General features: G+C 52.9%; 1 protein-coding gene across 6 annotated transcripts in view; it reads right to left on the bottom strand.

The window, feature by feature from the left end:
- Nucleotides 1-2011, bottom strand: part of LOC311514050 (aurora kinase C-like) — a 34449-nt gene extending 32438 nt beyond the window's left edge. The window contains exons 1-2 of one of the 6 annotated variants that reach the window (XM_084616351.1): nt 1996-2011; nt 1553-1680 (exon numbers count right to left, since the gene is read on the bottom strand). In XM_084616351.1, the coding sequence (XP_084472477.1) occupies nt 1553-1639 (87 nt within the window). In that variant the 5' untranslated portion in view covers nt 1640-1680; nt 1996-2011. The other 5 variants (XM_084616348.1, XM_084616349.1, XM_084616352.1 and 2 more) reach the window with 5 other exon arrangements.
- Nucleotides 2012-16032: the final 14021 nt, after the last annotated feature.

The following is a 16032-nucleotide window of genomic DNA, read 5'->3' as shown; positions in this document are numbered from 1 at the left end:
GCGGGCGGGCCGGGGCAGGCGGGGTCGCTGGGGTCAGGGCGTCGGGGCGGGCTGGCCGGGGCAGGGCGTCGGGGCGGGCGGGTCAGGGCGTCGGGGTGGGCGGGCCGGGGCGGGCGGGGTCGCTGGGGTCAGGGCGTCGGGGCGGGCTGGCCGGGGCAGGGCGTCGGGGCGGGCGGGCAGGCGTCGGGGCGGGCGGGGTCGCTGGGGTCAGGGCGTCGGGGCGGGCTGACAGGGGCAGGGCGTCGGGGCGGGCGGGCAGGCGTCGGGGTGGGCGGGCCGAGGCGGGCGGGGTCGCTGGGGTCAGGGCGTCGGGGCGGGCTGGCCGGGGCAGGGCGTCGGGGCGGTCGGGCAGGCGTCGGGGTGGGCGGGCCGGGGTCGCTGGGGTCAGGGCGTCAGGGCGGGCTGGCCGGGGCAGGGCGTCGGGGCGGGCGGGCAGGCATCGGGGTGGGCGGGCCGGGGCGGGCGGGGTCGCTGGGGTCAGGGTGTCGGGGCGGGCTGGCCGGGGCAGGGCGTCGGGGCGGGCGGGCAGGCGTCGGGGTGGGCGGGCCGGGGCGGGCGGGGTCGCTGGGGTCAGGGCGTCGGGGCGGGCGGGCCGGGGCGGGCGGGCAGGCATAGGGGCGGGCGGGCGGGGTCGCTGGGGTCAGGGCGTCGGGGCGGGCTGGCCGGGGCAGGGCGTCGGGCCGGGGCGGGCGGAGTCGCTGGGGTCAGGGCGTCGGGGCGGGCTGGCCGGGGCAGGGCGTCGGGGCGGGCGGGTAGGCGTCGGGGTGGGCGGGCCGGGGCGGGCGGGTCAGGGCGTCGGGGTGGGCGGGCCGGGGCAGGCGGGTCAGGGCGTCGGGGTGGGCGGGCCGGGGCGGGCGGGGTCGCTGGGGACAGGGCGTCGGGGCGGGCTGGCCGGGGCAGGGCGTCGGGGCGGGCGGGCAGGCGTCGGGGTGGGCGGGCCGGGGCGGGCGGGTCAGGGCGTCGGGGTGGGCGGGCCGGGGCAGGGCGTCGGGGCGGGCGGGCAGGCGTCGGGGCGGGCGGGGTCGCTGGGGTCAGGGCGTCGGGGCGGGCTGGCCGGGGCAGGGCGTCGGGGCGGGCGGGCAGGCGTCGGGGTGGGCGGGCCGGGGCGGGCGGGGTCGCTGGGGTCAGGGCGTCGGGGCGGGCTGGCCGGGGCAGGGCGTCGGGGCGGGCGGGCAGGCGTTGGGGCGGGCGGGCCGGGGCGGGCGGGTCAGGGCGTCGGGGTGGGCGGGCCGGGGCGGGCGGGGTCGCTGGGGTCAGGGCGTGGGGGCGGGCTGGCCGGGGCAGGGCGTCGGGACGGGCGGGCAGGCGTCGGGGTGGGCGGGCCGGGTCGCTGGGGTCAGGGCGTCGGGGCGGGCTGGCCGGGGCAGGGCGTCGGGGCGGGTGGGCAGGCGTCGGGGTGGGCGGGCCGGGGCGGGCGGGGTCGCTGGGGTCAGGGCGTCGGGGCGGGCTGGCCGGGGCAGGGCGTCGGGGCGGACGGGCAGGCGTCGGGGTGGGCGGGCCGGGGCGGGCGGGGTCGCTGGGGTCAGGGCGCCGCGCCGTCGGGGTCTCTTACCCGGCAGCAGAAGAGGCTGATGACGAGGACGAGGTGGGCCGTGAGGGTCAGGAACCGGGCCGGCACCAGCCCGCTGACCAGCGCCATCGGCGGCGCCCCGGCCGGGGGGGTCCCGTGGCCGGGCCTGGCTGGGGCGGGGGAAGCGAAGGCGTCAGGCCGGGGTGACCGGAGGCAGCACCGGGCCCCCCGCCCTGGGGAGCCCCCCCCCATCGCCCGTCGTTCCCACCACAGACCCCCAGGGGACCCCCCCATCCTCACGGCCCCCCCTCCCCTGCCCGCATCGCCCCCCCCATAGAGGCTCCCCCTCCCTCGTGCCCCACCCGCTGGAGGCGCAGCCCCGCGCGCCCACCCCGGGCTCGCTCTCTCTCTCTCTCTCTCTCTCTCTCTCTCGCTCAGGCTCCGCGCCCCGGCCCTAGGCCCCCTCGTTGCCCCTGGCAACCGACCAGCAGCTCCCGGCCCCGCCCCTCGCCGCCACGAGCGCTTGCGCGCGCGAGAGAGCGATAGATCGAGAGAGCGCGCCCGTGCGCTCGGAGGAGATCCCGCGAGAACGGCGCAGCCGGCGACGGCGAGCCCCATGCCGCCATCTTGAGTGAGGGCAGGAAGAAGGGCAGGGGCCCCTCCCCCCTGCTCTGTGCCCTCCCCTAGGGCCATATGGGACATATAGGGACTCCCCCTCCCCAGGGCCATAGGGGACATAAAGGGACTCCCCTCCCCAGGGCAATAGGGGAACCCTGCCCCCAGGGCCATAGGGGACATATAGGGACTCCCCTCCCCAGGGCCATAGGGGACATATAGGGACTCCCCCTCCCCAGGCCAATACAGAGACCCCACCCCCCAGGGCCATACAGGTCCCCCTCTCCTCCTAGGGTCATATGGTATCCATGAGGCTTAAAGGCTTCCAGTATGCTGAGTGCAAATCCAGCTCCCACAGCTTCAAGGAGCCTCTCCCCCCACCATCAGGCCCATCTCCAAATTTTTGTCCAGTCCCTCTTAACCCCAGGCCCATGCCCAGTCCTGACTGCACCCTGGGGGCAGAACGTGGTGTGAGATCGGCCCTGGGCTCTCCAGGTGGATGGGGTAGGGAATGGACCAGGGGAGCTGGGCTGAGAACCAGGCATAGAGAGGAGTTCTCACAGGGGTAGGGCTCAGTTACATGTGGGGGATGTAGCTCAGTGGTAGAGCGCATGCTTTGCATGTATGAGGCCCCGGGTTCAATCCCCGGCATCTCCAGAGGTTTTGTTATTGCAGCTAGAGCTGTTTCCCTGTGAGGCTGTAACTCCAGGCAGCTCTCGGGAGGAGCCGAAAAAATGAAGGTTTCAGTAAAGGCAAGATCCAGCAGCAATGGGCAAATGATTTATACCCAGGTATTTGCCAATCAGCAAGGAACAAAATGATTTATACCCAGGTGTCCGCCAATCAGCGAGAACAACATGATTTATACCCAGGTATCTGCCAATCAGCAACAGGTAAAGTGATTTATACCCAGGTATTCGCCAGCCAGCAAGGAACACAATGATTTATATCCAGGTATCCTCCAATCAGGAAGGGGCAAAATGATTTACACCTGGCTACGCTCCAATCAACATACAAAACAACATGGTCAGCGAAGGCTCCTTGCTGACTGCGTTTGAAGAATGGTTGAGTCTTGAAACTACCGGCAGAGGGGGGAAATCTGGAAAGAATGTATTTCTCATCGAGTTTTGCTTTCATAAGGTAAACGTTAAGAAACAGAATCTCTCTATCTACCCCTACCCGAGCTGTCTATGCACCCCTTCGCTGACACCCCCCTCTATTTACCAATCTACTCACCCCCGCAGAAATGTACCTACTTAGAAAGCCAGAGCTCTGAGCCATAACACCCCCATTGCACCCACAAAGAACAGACTTTCTACAGCAGGAGGGAGAAGCACTAATATCACCCAGCTGTGATGGCCGAGTGGTTAAGGCGTTGGACTTGAAATCCAATAGGGTTTCCCTGCGCAGGTTCAAATCCTGCTCACAGCGGTTAGTTGATTTTGCTCAGCAAGGTGATGCCTGGAGATCTCGCTAGCTCAGGGCATTTTCGGCGGTGAAATGCCAGGCAGGGACCTGTGGGCTGGCACTACTGGGTTCAGGAAAAGCAAATTCTGGGGCCAGGGGAATGACCCCCAAATTCCTCAGTGGGGCTGGCGAGGGGAAACCCCGCCACTTGAAGACACACGCCCTGGGAGGCCAGTGTTCAGGACTCGCTCTCTGACCCAGGGCACCCAACAAACCCATCATCGACTCTCCAGCCAAAAACCCACCACTTGGGGTGGCCCCGGCTCTGGTGGGAGCCTGCCCCGGGGCCAATCTGGGGATGTGAGCCCAGTGCCGGAGCCCCGATCCCCGCAGAGCAGCCTCCCCAGCCAAACGCCGGCAGGGACGTGGCCGCCGAGAGGCCAGGACAGAGGTACCGTGGAGATGCCCGGCTGGGTTGGCAGCTGCGGGCTGGAACTGGCCCCTGCAAGACTGAGCCGCTGGTGTTGTCCAACCCAGAGCAAGACCCCCCACAGCACAGAGAGCCAGAGGGGTTCAGATCTCTGTGCTGCCTGCCCCCTGCCAGGGCCTGGGGGGAGGGCGGGGGCTGATGCCCTGTGTAAATCAGGAGTCACTCCACTGGAATCAGAGGCGCCAATTCCCCTCTTGCTCACCCCAGTCTTTGGGCCAGCACATGGGATGGAGGGCAGAGGGCATCAGCCCAAAAGCTGCCTTCACACGGTCATCCCTGATGACACTCTTCTGAGCCCCTCCCACCAAATAAGCTCCACCCATTTGAGCCACTGGCTTTGTCTACACTAGGAAATTGACCAGCGCGTTGTCAAGAATTAGGGCTGGCGGCAGAAGCCCTTCCCTTAGCCAGACGGCCCGACTGGCTGGAGGAACCCATGGACCTGTGCTAAAGTCCAGCAGCGACGGTCGATAACCACTCCGAGTCCCCCTCATGGGGAAGAACAGAATTGCCTGCATTGCCCTCGGTATGATCGCCATGTTTGCAACATGGCATTTGGACCACGACTCCAATCCACTCTCATGCTTCAGGGCTGCAGCCAGTCGCCTGCAGCCGGTCAGGAAGTATGTCTCAGCCCCTCCTGTTCTCTGCCAGTTTCGTCTCCTGAGAGCTAAGTTGCTTTGGTCTAACTAAAGTCAATCTAGGGGTAGCTGCTTGAAACTGACCAGCCGGGAGGTCAGAGTAGATGCTCTGGTGGGCTCTTAAAACGTGATGGAACAATACTAACTAATCTTAATAAGATGCGGCTCTTCAGTGACACCTCAAGGGGTCGCCCTTTCCCTTCCGTGGCGCTATCTGTCCTACCGATACAACCCACAGTTGCTAATTAACATTCGACTGCCGGCCTTGTGAGATTTGCCTTTAGCAGTTTCAGGGGTGTCGCACCCTGCAGGGATTTTACCCGGGTTCATCTGCAACCAGAGTGGGGTGTCCCAAACCTCGGTTTGCCAGAAGCTGGGAATGAGCGACAGGGGATGGATCACTTGATGATGACCTGTTCTGTTGATTCCCTCTGAAGCACCTGGCATCGGCCACTGTTGGAAGTCAGGACACTGGGCTAGAAGGACGTTTGGTCTGACCCAGTCTGGCCGTTCTTATGTTCTTACATCCTGCGTTGGTTTTTCCTCTGGCAAGATCTTTTCTTCCAGGGAGCAGCACTGAGCATAGGTAGCCAGCTTCTAGCTCCCCACCCGGCCCCGCTCAATCCCCAGGTCCTGGGCTGTCTTTCCCCTGCAACTTTTCCTCTGAATTCACGGGCACTAGTCTAGTCTCGGCCCTGCAAACAAGCTAGGGGTGGCTTTCCCCACCACGCTTCCGTGGCACAGTCCAATTGTTCCAAGCATTCAAGCACCCCATTTCATAATGGGTGTGCGTAGGCCAGGGTGGTATTTTCCTGGCAAGTTTGGGGAGGAAACCGGTTTGCTGGAGTTCTGATTTCAGAGTTTGTTAGAGCATCAATCTGATTTCCTGGCTCGTCAGTTTAACCCCCGATACCCCTGTGTTGAGCCAGAGATTTTAGCTAGGCAAAAGTATTTCACTTCTTTGGGAGATGAAATCCCAGTCGGGCTAGGACATTGCAACAGCTGCGCCATCCTGGTGCACCCCCTTGTGGCCATGCAGCGCTCTGCCTCAGTTTCCCCACCGGAGCTCTAAATGTGGTTCAGTCCGCCTGGCCCTTCTAGGGTAACAGAGAACCTTAGTCCGCACCCAGCAGGAGCATAAAACAAGAGTCTCTCCTGCCTTGGCTATGTAACTGTGAACCAGCTTGCGCCCACTCCTGTCTCCGGCCACCCGGCAATTCTGACAGCTGCCGATCCACCCTCTTGTGTGATCTTCCTTTCTGTGATACTGGCAGACCAGAGGCTGGCTTGTGCCGAGGTCCCAGGCCTCCCTGAACCCTGACAAACGCCTAGCTGGAAACCTCTCTGAGTCACCTGGGTGTCAGCGTCATCAGAATAAACATCAGACATTGTGTCGCTAAGCGGTTTATAAACTGCTCGCGGGATGCGCTGTGTGTGTTGTTCTCACCCAGCGATACCCCGGGCTATAATGTAACAGTAAATGTTTGCCTTGCGCGTACCCCTGTACCGAAATAACCCGCCCAACGAGAACGAAGCCTTGCGGAATGCAGCTGATGAGCTCTTGCGAGAAGCTGGTAAATCCTGTCCGCTGAATGCAAATGAGGATCAAAGACTTTGTTACGGGCGTCCACTCCTCCCCCTGCCCACAAGGAGACCCACGTGGGAGCTGTTGCTGTAAATATGGGCAGGCGGAAACATTTTTCATCTGTGGACTGTTCGGATTCTAACTCTGGGTAGCCTTGGGAGACTTTTGGGAAACTGGCAAATTACTAAATCTCTGCTACCATGTGGAATGACAGACCGTGACTCACCAGTACGTATATTGGACCTGCTTTCACCTCTCAATGCCTGCCATTTCTTCTTAGAATCATAGAATCATAGAATATCAGGGTTGGAAGGGACCCCAGAAAGTCATCTAGTCCAACCCCCTGCTCGAAGCAGGACCAATTCCCAGTTAAATCATCCCAGCCAGGGCTTTGTCAAGCCTGACCTTAAAAACCTCTAAGGAAGGAGATTCTACCACCTCCCTAGGTAACGCATTCCAGTGTTTCACCACCCTCTTAGTGAAAAAGTTTTTCCTAATATCCAATCTAAACCTCCCCCACTGCAACTTGAGACCATTACTCCTTGTTCTGTCATCTGCTACCATTGAGAACAGTCTAGAGCCATCCTCTTTGGAACCCCCTTTCAGGTAGTTGAAAGCAGCTATCAAATCCCCCCTCATTCTTCTCTTCCGCAGACTAAACAATCCCAGCTCCCTCAGCCTCTCCTCATAAGTCATGTGTTCCAGACCCCTCATCATTTTTGTTGCCCTTCGCTGGACTCTCTCCAATTTATCCACATCCTTCTTGAAGTGTGGGGCCCAAAACTGGACACAGTACTCCAGATGAAGCCTCACCAATGTCGAATAGAGGGGAACGATCACGTCCCTCGATCTGCTCGCTATGCCCCTACTTATACATCCCAAAATGCCATTGGCCTTCTTGGCAACAAGGGCACACTGCTGACTCATATCGAGCTTCTCGTCCACTGTCACCCCTAGGTCTTTTTCCGCAGAACTGCTGCCGAGCCATTCGGTCCCTAGTCTGTAGCTGTGCATTGGGTTCTTCCGTCCTAAGTGCAGGACCCTGCACTTACCCTTATTGAACCTCATCAGATTTCTTTTGGCCCAATCCTTCAATTTGTCTAGGTCCTTCTGTATCCTATCCCTCCAAGCTTCTTCCGAGCTAATACACCTTTACTATAGAACTGGCTACCAGCGTTGTCTTTGGTGAGTGATCTAGGAGGCACATTGATCTGGATTTTCATTTTTCTGGGTGGGTGCTCCAGACCGAGGCCCTGCCCCTTCCCCCAAGGCCCCACCCTCGATCCACCTCTTCCCACCCCCCGCTCCACCCTCGCCCCCGTGCCTCCTGCCCGCCGCCAAACAGCTGATCAGTGTGTGGCTGGTGGTGTAGGGTGACCAGACAAGAAGTGTGAAAAATCGGGACAGGAGGTGATAGGCAATAGGTGCCTATATAGGACAAAGCCCCAAATAACAGGACTGTCCCTATAAAATCGGGATATCTGGTCACCCTAGGTGGGTGCTGAGCCATTAATGGACTTAACCTCCATGAATGTAACCAGTTCTCTTTTAAACCCTGATATAGTCCTAGCCTTCACAACCTCCTCAGACAAGGAGTTCCACAGGTTGACTGTGCACTGAGTGAAGAAGAACTTCCTTTGATTTGTTTTAAACCTGCTACCCATTAATTTCATTTGGTGGCCCCTAATTCTTATATTATGGGAACAAGTAAATAACTTTTCCTTATTCACTTTCTCCACACCACTAATGATTTTATAGACGTCTATCACATACCCCCTTAGTCTCCTCTTTTCCAAGCTGAAAACTCCTGGCCTCTTTAATCTCTCCTCAGATGGGACCTGTTCCAAACCCCTAATCATTTTAGTTGCCCTTTTCTGAACCTTTTCCAATTCCAGTATATCTTTTTTGAGATGAGGGGACCACATCTGTATGCAGTATTCAAGATGTGGGTGTACCATGGATTTATATAAGGGCAAGAAGATAGTCTCCATTTTATTCTCCATCCCTTTTTTAATGATTTATAACATCCCATTTGCTTTTTTGACTGCCACTGTGCTCTGCGTGGATGTCTTCAGAGAACTATCCACAATGACTCCAAGATCTTTCTCCTGATTAGTTGTAGCTAAATTAGACCCCAACATATTGTATGTACAGTTGGGGTTATTTTTTCCAATGTGCATTATTTTACGTTTATCCACATTAAATTTCATTTGCCATTTTGTTGCCCAATCACTTAGTTTTGTGAGATCTTTTTGAAGTTCTTCACAGTCTGCTTTGGTCTTAACTATCTTGAGCAGTTTAGGAGCATCTGCAAACTTTGCCACCTCCCTGTTTACCCCTTTCTCCAGATCATTTATGAATAAGTTGAAAAGGATTGGTCCTTGGACTGACTCTTGGGGAACAGCACTAGTTACCCCTCTCCATTCTGAAAATTTACCATTTATTCCTACACTTTGTTTCCTGTCTTTTATCCAGTTCTCAATCTATGAAAGGATCTTCCCTCTTATCCCATGACAACTTAATTTACGTAAGAGCCTTTGGTGGGGGACCTTGTCAAAGTCTTTCTGGAAATCTAAGTACACTATGTCCACTGGATCCCCCTTGTCCATACGCTTGTTGACTCCTTCAAAGAAGTCTAAGAGATTAGTAAGGCACGATCTTCCTTTACAGAAACCATGTTGACTTTTGCCCAGCAATTTATGTTCCTCTATGTGTCTGCAAAACTGTTTGCGTGCTTTGGGCAGGACTTCATTGCGGAGTTAATTTTTCTCCTGTTCAATAACATTGTGTGGTGGGTTCAACGTGTCACTGGAAACCCAAGGGCTGTTAATTAGCAGGTGACTAAATCGGAGAAACATGGTGTGTCCATTGGACTCCATAATGTTTTATGGAAATAGGCTTATGAGTGTAACTATAATGTAACTGGGATATGCTTTATGCAAAAGGTCTCTTGTAAGGTATTGTCAGGGTTCCCTCCCCACTCTGAACTTTAGGGTACAGATGTGGGGACCCGCATGAAAGACCCCCCCTAAGCTTATTTTTACCATCTTAGGTTAAAACTTCCCCAAGGCACAAATTCTCCCTTGTACCTTGGATTAGGTCAAAACTGCCACCACCCAGTGATTTAACAAAGAATCAGGGAAAGGACCACTTGGAGTCCTATTCCCCCAAAATATCTCCCCAAGCCCTACACCCCCCTTTCCTGGGGAGGCTTGAGAATAAACAAGATGAGCACAGACCAGCCTTGTTTCTTTTAGGACACTAAAAAACCCAATCCAATTCTTTAAAAAAAAAAACAGAACTTTATTAGAAAAAAAAGGTCAAAGAAGCACCTCCGTGAAATTAGAATGGGAGATAATCTCACAGGACAATTACATTAAAAACACAGAGACTTTCCCTCTAGGCAAAACCTTAAAGTTACAAAAAGAAAAACCAGGACTACACCTTCCTCTCAGCACAGAGAAAATCACAAGCCAAAACAAAAGATAATCTAAGGCATTTCCTTGCTAAATACTTACTAAGGAGTTGGAGTGCTTGCTTTCTTGTTCTGTCTCCAGCAAAAGCCAAATGGAACAGACAAACAAAGCCTTCCCCTTCCCCCCAGATTTGAAAGTATCTTGTCCCCCCATTGGTCATTTTGGGTCAGGTGCCAGCCAGGTTACCTGAGCTTCTCAACCCTTTACAGGTAAACGGACTTTGCCTCTGGCCAGGAGGGATTTTATAGCACTGTATACAGAAAGGTGGTTACCCTTCCCTTTATATTTATGACAGGGGTCATTACGAAGCTTATGATCTACTGAGTGTGGTCATCCTATTTGTTTGCATGTATTATTTCTAGGGCTGGAGTTAGGAGCATAAGATATAAACTTTGTATTACTGAGGTAAACATATTAAATGGAACCCATGAATTCAGAATCAATGAATTGTAAATGGCTCTGTTTACTTGCAAGCCTCCCTGTGTTCGAGTGAGCCAGCCCAGGGAGAATGGAGGCTGGGGGTTTCACAGGACATGTGACCATGTCACATGATGCTGGAATCCATCTTAAATCAGGCATTTTTCCATTTAGGAGAAGGGGTGGGGATCCAGAGACACAAAGGATTCCCGCCTTGTGCCAAAGCTATAAAAGGGGATGGAAGAGAACAAAGGGGGTCCCAGTCATGAGAAAGCCCCTGCTTTTCACCTAAGATGCCTGCTGGGACTAACAAAGGCTGTACCAGGGGAAGGACTGGGCCCAGACTAGGAAGCAGTGTAGTCTGTGAAAGAAGCTTATTGGAACATCTCTGAGGATGAGATTTACCTGTATTCAGTTTCTTAATGTATTAGGCTTAGACTTGCGTGTTTTTGTTTTATTTTGCTTGATGACTTACTTTGTTCTGTCTGTTATTACTTGAAACCACTTAAATCCTACTTTTTATATTTAATACAATCACTTTGTTTATTAGTAAACCCAGAGCAAGTATTAATACCTGGGGGAGCAAACAGCTGTGCAGATCTCTCTATCAGTGTTATGGAGGGCAGACAATTTATGAATTTACCCTGCATAAGCTTTATACAGAGTAAAACTGATTTATTTGGGGTTTAGATCCCATTGGGAACTGGGTGTTTGGGTGCTGGAGATAGGTGACCTGCTGAGCAGTTTTTGGTTAAAGTCTGCAGCTTTGGGGACGTGGATTTAGTTGGGGATTGATCCTGCTTTGAGCAGGGGGTTGGACTAGATACCTCCTGAGGTCTCTTCCAACCCTGAGATTCTATGAGTCTATGATCAGACCTGGGTCTGGGTTGCAGCAGGCTGGCGTGTCTGGCTCAACAAGGCAGGGTTCTGGAGTCCCAGTCTGGCAGGGAAAACGGGCTCAGAGGTAATTCCAGTACGTCAGGTGACAGTCCCAAGGGGGTCTCTGTGACCGAACCCATCACACATGGGCTGCTAAGCAGAGTGCTAAGAATCGCTAAAAGGCAAGTCCTCCACCAGTGACTGAAGATTGGAGCACTGTCGCCGTCAACTTGGCCACCATGGGAAGAATTGTATAGAAATACCCATGAAAAATTTGCAGAGTTGGGAGTATCTAAATCCCTGGAAGTATCTAAATGCGCCTGTTAGATGCATGGCACTTCCTTTTTTGAAAGCCTTCATCCAGCACTGGGAGCAGACTACCTATTCCTGACCCCATGCCCCATACTCTCCTGTACACAATAGGTCACAGAGCTCCTACTGGCAACGCAGGTTCCTGCCCCAGGCAAGGACTGGCTACCAAGCTGTCTCTCTAAAGAGAGAGATAGCAGAGATGTGTCCCTTCAACAGCTGGTAAACTCAGGGATGGTATGTTACACACGTACCACTTGGCGCTGTAATCTTGGTTTACGCAATGCTGTTGTAGCCAAGTTGGTCCCAGGATATTAGAGAGAGTTGGTGGGGGAGTTGGTTCAGTAAAAGATATTACCTCTCCCACCTTGTCTCTGTAATATAGTTTAGCAGTCCCTTACAGCAGCTGTTGTTGTGGCCACAAGAAAGGCAGGGTATAAAACAAACCTTAATCAAGCAACTGCCGAGCTGTTTATCCACATCACCTTTCTTTGGGTTCTGTTAATTTCGATTCCTTGGAGAAAGAAAAGGATGCTGTAGTGTGGTTGAGTTTTATTAAGAGTCCTTAATGGCAATTCATAGTGTCCATAAAAGAAGAGAAAAGTAATATGATCTGGCCAACGTCAAACTAGAAAATCGGTCAATCTGACCCTTCAGGTTTTCAGAATCTAATCACTCAACCACGACGGCAAGTCACTCTTATACTTCATCCAGGACTATCTCTGGAAGGTGACTTTGTTCAGATTTTTTACTCCAAATCCCCCAGGACATGGCCACATTTGGTTCTCAACACCGGCGCTGCTAACACAGCAGAGGGAAAATCATCCAAAGCCAGATCACAAGACAATCTGGTCAATTACTTGCATGCCGGTTCCCCACGGTCTCCTTCCCAAGGGATGTGTTGGCCACCCTTGTCACCGATTTCCAAATGAACGATACTAGCCCCAGGCCACAACACTATCTAATAGAAACTCCAACATTTATGACAGACAGAGCGCAGCTTAAAAAGGCACAGGCTTGGTCTCATTTTATGTCCACACACACCTAGAAGGTGAAAGGAAGCATGAAACCATTCACCACTGTAGATACAAGTCCTGTGTCCAGCAATCTTTGTCAGCAACAGTACTTGGTTCAATTTTAAATCTACTTTACGGCAACCTTGATTGAAACCTGTCATAAATATCAAGGGAAGGGTAAATCCCTTTAAAATCCCTCCTGGCCAGAGGAAAAACCCTTTCACCTGTAAAGGGTTAAGAAGCTAGGATAACCTCGCTGGCACCTGACCAAAATGACCCATGAGGAGACAAGATACTTTCAAAAGCTGGGGGGAGGGAGAAACAAAGTCTCTCTCTCGCTCTGTGGGATGCTTTTGCCAGGGACAGAACAGGAATGGAGTTTGAGAACTTAGTAAGTAATCTAGCTAGAGATGCATTGGATTCTGTTTGTTTAAATGGCTGAGAGAATAAGCTGTGCTGAATGGAATGGATATTCCTGTTTTTGTGTCTTTTTGTAACTTAAGGTTTTGCCTAGAGGGATTCTCTATGTTTTGAATCTAATTACCCTGTAAGGTATTCACCATCCTGATTTTACAGAGATGATTGTTTTTTACTTCTATTAAAAGTCTTCTTGTAAGGAAACTGATTGCTTTTTCATTGTTCTGAGATCCAAGGGTTTGGGTCTGTGGTCACCTATGCAAATTGGTAAGGATTTTTATCAAACCTTCCCCAGGAAGGGGGTATAAGATTTGGGAGGATCTGAGGGGAAAGAAGTTTCCAAATGGGCTTTTTCCAAATTATATCCCTGTTAGACGTTTGGTGATGGCAGTGATAAGTCCAAGGGCAAAAGGTAAAATAGTTTCTACCTTGGGGAAGTTTTTTACCAGCTTAGGTTAAGTAAGCTTAGGAGGTTTTCATGCAGGTCCCCACACCTGTACCCGAGAGTTCAGAGTGGGGAAGGAACCTTGACAGAACCTGTTACTGAACAAAGACACATGTCGTAGCTTTGACGTACCCACACACAAACTAACTAGGTCCTCGTTTCAGGAAGGGGTCAGCGGATCGATATTGGTCGTCACCCGAGAGAACGTCCGGGCATTACTGATCCCCAGCTCTTTGCTCAGTTGCTGTCCACAGCAGGAGTTGACATTGCCAACGCAAGGCGAGCGAAGGACAGATGCCACCAGTGTCCTTCCCTGGAACGCCAGCAGGCCATCTATGTTGCTGGAAAATAGAGACAGCTGTAGGTACTTGGGGTCACCACGAGCGCTCCCAGGGTGGCCAACCCAAGACCTCAGTCTACATCCTTCCAGGTGAATTCAGATTTTCTGGAAGCAAATATGCTGAAGGTGGGAGGGTGTCACGTTCTGAGTGGTCCATAGAATCATAGATTCTCAAAGCAGGACCAACCCCAACTAAATCATCTAGACCTTCATCTAGACTGCGTTTCCCCATCAACATGCCGCTAGCTTCTGAAATATCTGGTTCAACATCTCCATAATGCATACAAGTCCCGCCATATTCTTTGATGCTCTTTAAACCTGTGGAACTCCTTGCCAGGGGACGTTGTGAAGGCCAAGACTATAACAGGGTTCAAAAAAGAACTAGATAAATTCATGGAGGATAGGTCCATCAATGGCTATTAGCCAGGGAGGGCAGGGATGGTGTTCCTAGCCTCTGTTTGCCAGAAGCTGGGAATGGGTGACGGGATGGATCACTTGATGATTACCTGTTCTATTCTGGGACACCTGGCATTGGCCGCTGTTGGAAGACAGGACACTGGGCTAGATGGACCTTTGGTCTGACCCAGTATGACCGTTCTTATGTTCTTATGACAGTCTGTCACGGCACGCACCATGATTTCAACAATTTCCATCCCACCACCAACCTCAGCCTGGTCCAGTCCACACAAGAGATCCACTTCCTGGACACTACAGTGCTAATAAACAATGGTCACATAAACACCACCCTATACCGGAAACCTACTGACCGCTATTCCTACCTGCATGCCTCCAGCTTTCACCCTGACCACACCACACGATCCATCGTCTACAGCCAAGCTCTGCGATACAACCGCATTTGCTCCAACCCCTCAGACAGAGACAAACACCTACAAGATCTCTGTCAAGCTTTCTTACAACTACAATACCCACCTGCAGAAGTAAAGAAACAGATTGATAGAGCCAGAAGAGTTCCCAGAAGTTACCTACTACAGGACAGGCCTAACAAAGAAAATAACAGAACGCCACTAGCCGTCACCTTCAGCCCCCAACTAAAACCCCTCCAACGCATTATTAAGGATCTACAACCTATCCTAAAGGATGACCCAACACTCTCACAAATCTTGGGAGACAGGCCAGTCCTTGCCTACAGACAGCCCCGCAACCTGAAGCAAATACTCACCAACAACCACATACCACACAACAGAACCACTAACCCAGGAACTTATCCTTGCAACAAAGCCCGTTGCCAACTGTGCCCACATATCTATTCAGGGGACACCATCACAGGGCCTAATAACATCAGCCACACTATCAGAGGCTCGTTCACCTGCACATCCACCAATGTGATATATGCCATCATGTGCCAGCAATGCCCCTCTGCCATGTACATTGGTCAAACTGGACAGTCTCTACGTAAAAGAATAAATGGACACAAATCAGATGTCAAGAATTGTAACATTCATAAACCAGTCGGAGAACACTTCAATCTCTCTGGTCACGCGATCACAGACATGAAGGTCGCTATCTTAAAACAAAAAAACTTCAAATCCAGACTCCAGCGAGAAACTGCTGAATTGGAATTCATTTGCAAATTGGATACTATTAATTTAGGCTTAAATAGAGACTTGGAGTGGCTAAGTCATTATGCAAGGTAGCCTGTTTCCTCTTGTTTTTTCCTACCCCCCCCCCCCAGATGTTCTGGTTTAACTTGGATTTTAACTTGAAGAGTGGTCAGTTTGGATGAGCTATTACCAGCAGGAGAGTGAGTTTGTGTGTGTATGGGGGTGGGGGGGATGTGAGAACCTGGATTTATGCAGGAAATAGCCCAGCTTGATTGTCATGCACATTGTGTAAAGAGTTGTCACTTTGGATGGGCTATCACCAGCAGGAGAGTGAATTTGTGTGGGGGGGTGGAGGGTGAGAAAACCTGGATTTGTGCTGGAAATCACTTTAGATAAGCTATTACCAGCAGGACAGTGGGGTGGGAATAGGTATTGTTTCATATTCTCTGTGTATATATAAAGCCTGCTGCAGTTTCCACGATATGCATCTGAGGAAGTGAGCTGTAGCTCACGAAAGCTTATGCTCTAATAAATTGGTTAGTCTCTAAGGTGCCACAAGTCCTCCTTTTCTTTTTGCGAATACAGACTAACACGGCTGCTACTCTGAAATCTTCCAGTTCTGTTCTCCCTGTCACAAGACCTTGGGATGTAGGGCTGAGCTGCATCTGTACCTTCCATTTTGGATGGTTCCACTCTGCAGTCGAGCGTCCTGCTAATCACGCTCTTTGGTGTCATGTCCTTTGAATAGCCAATTACGGTTAATTAAAGCCACAGCTGTCCTTTAACCCCTTCCTGTCAGTGCAGGGTTTGGACACACAGGTATTCTGCTACCCATGAACACATGGCTTGGTGTTGGCTGGATCATTTCACATGAGCCTCTCATGCCTCCCTGCTCTAACCCACTAGCCCCCTCACCCCTCCCA

This window comes from Lepidochelys olivacea, assembly GCF_965140295.1.
Source record: "Lepidochelys olivacea isolate rLepOli2 genome assembly, chromosome: 28".
Classification (NCBI taxonomy): Eukaryota; Metazoa; Chordata; order Testudines; family Cheloniidae; genus Lepidochelys; species Lepidochelys olivacea.
This window is presented reverse-complemented; position numbering and strand designations above follow the sequence as displayed.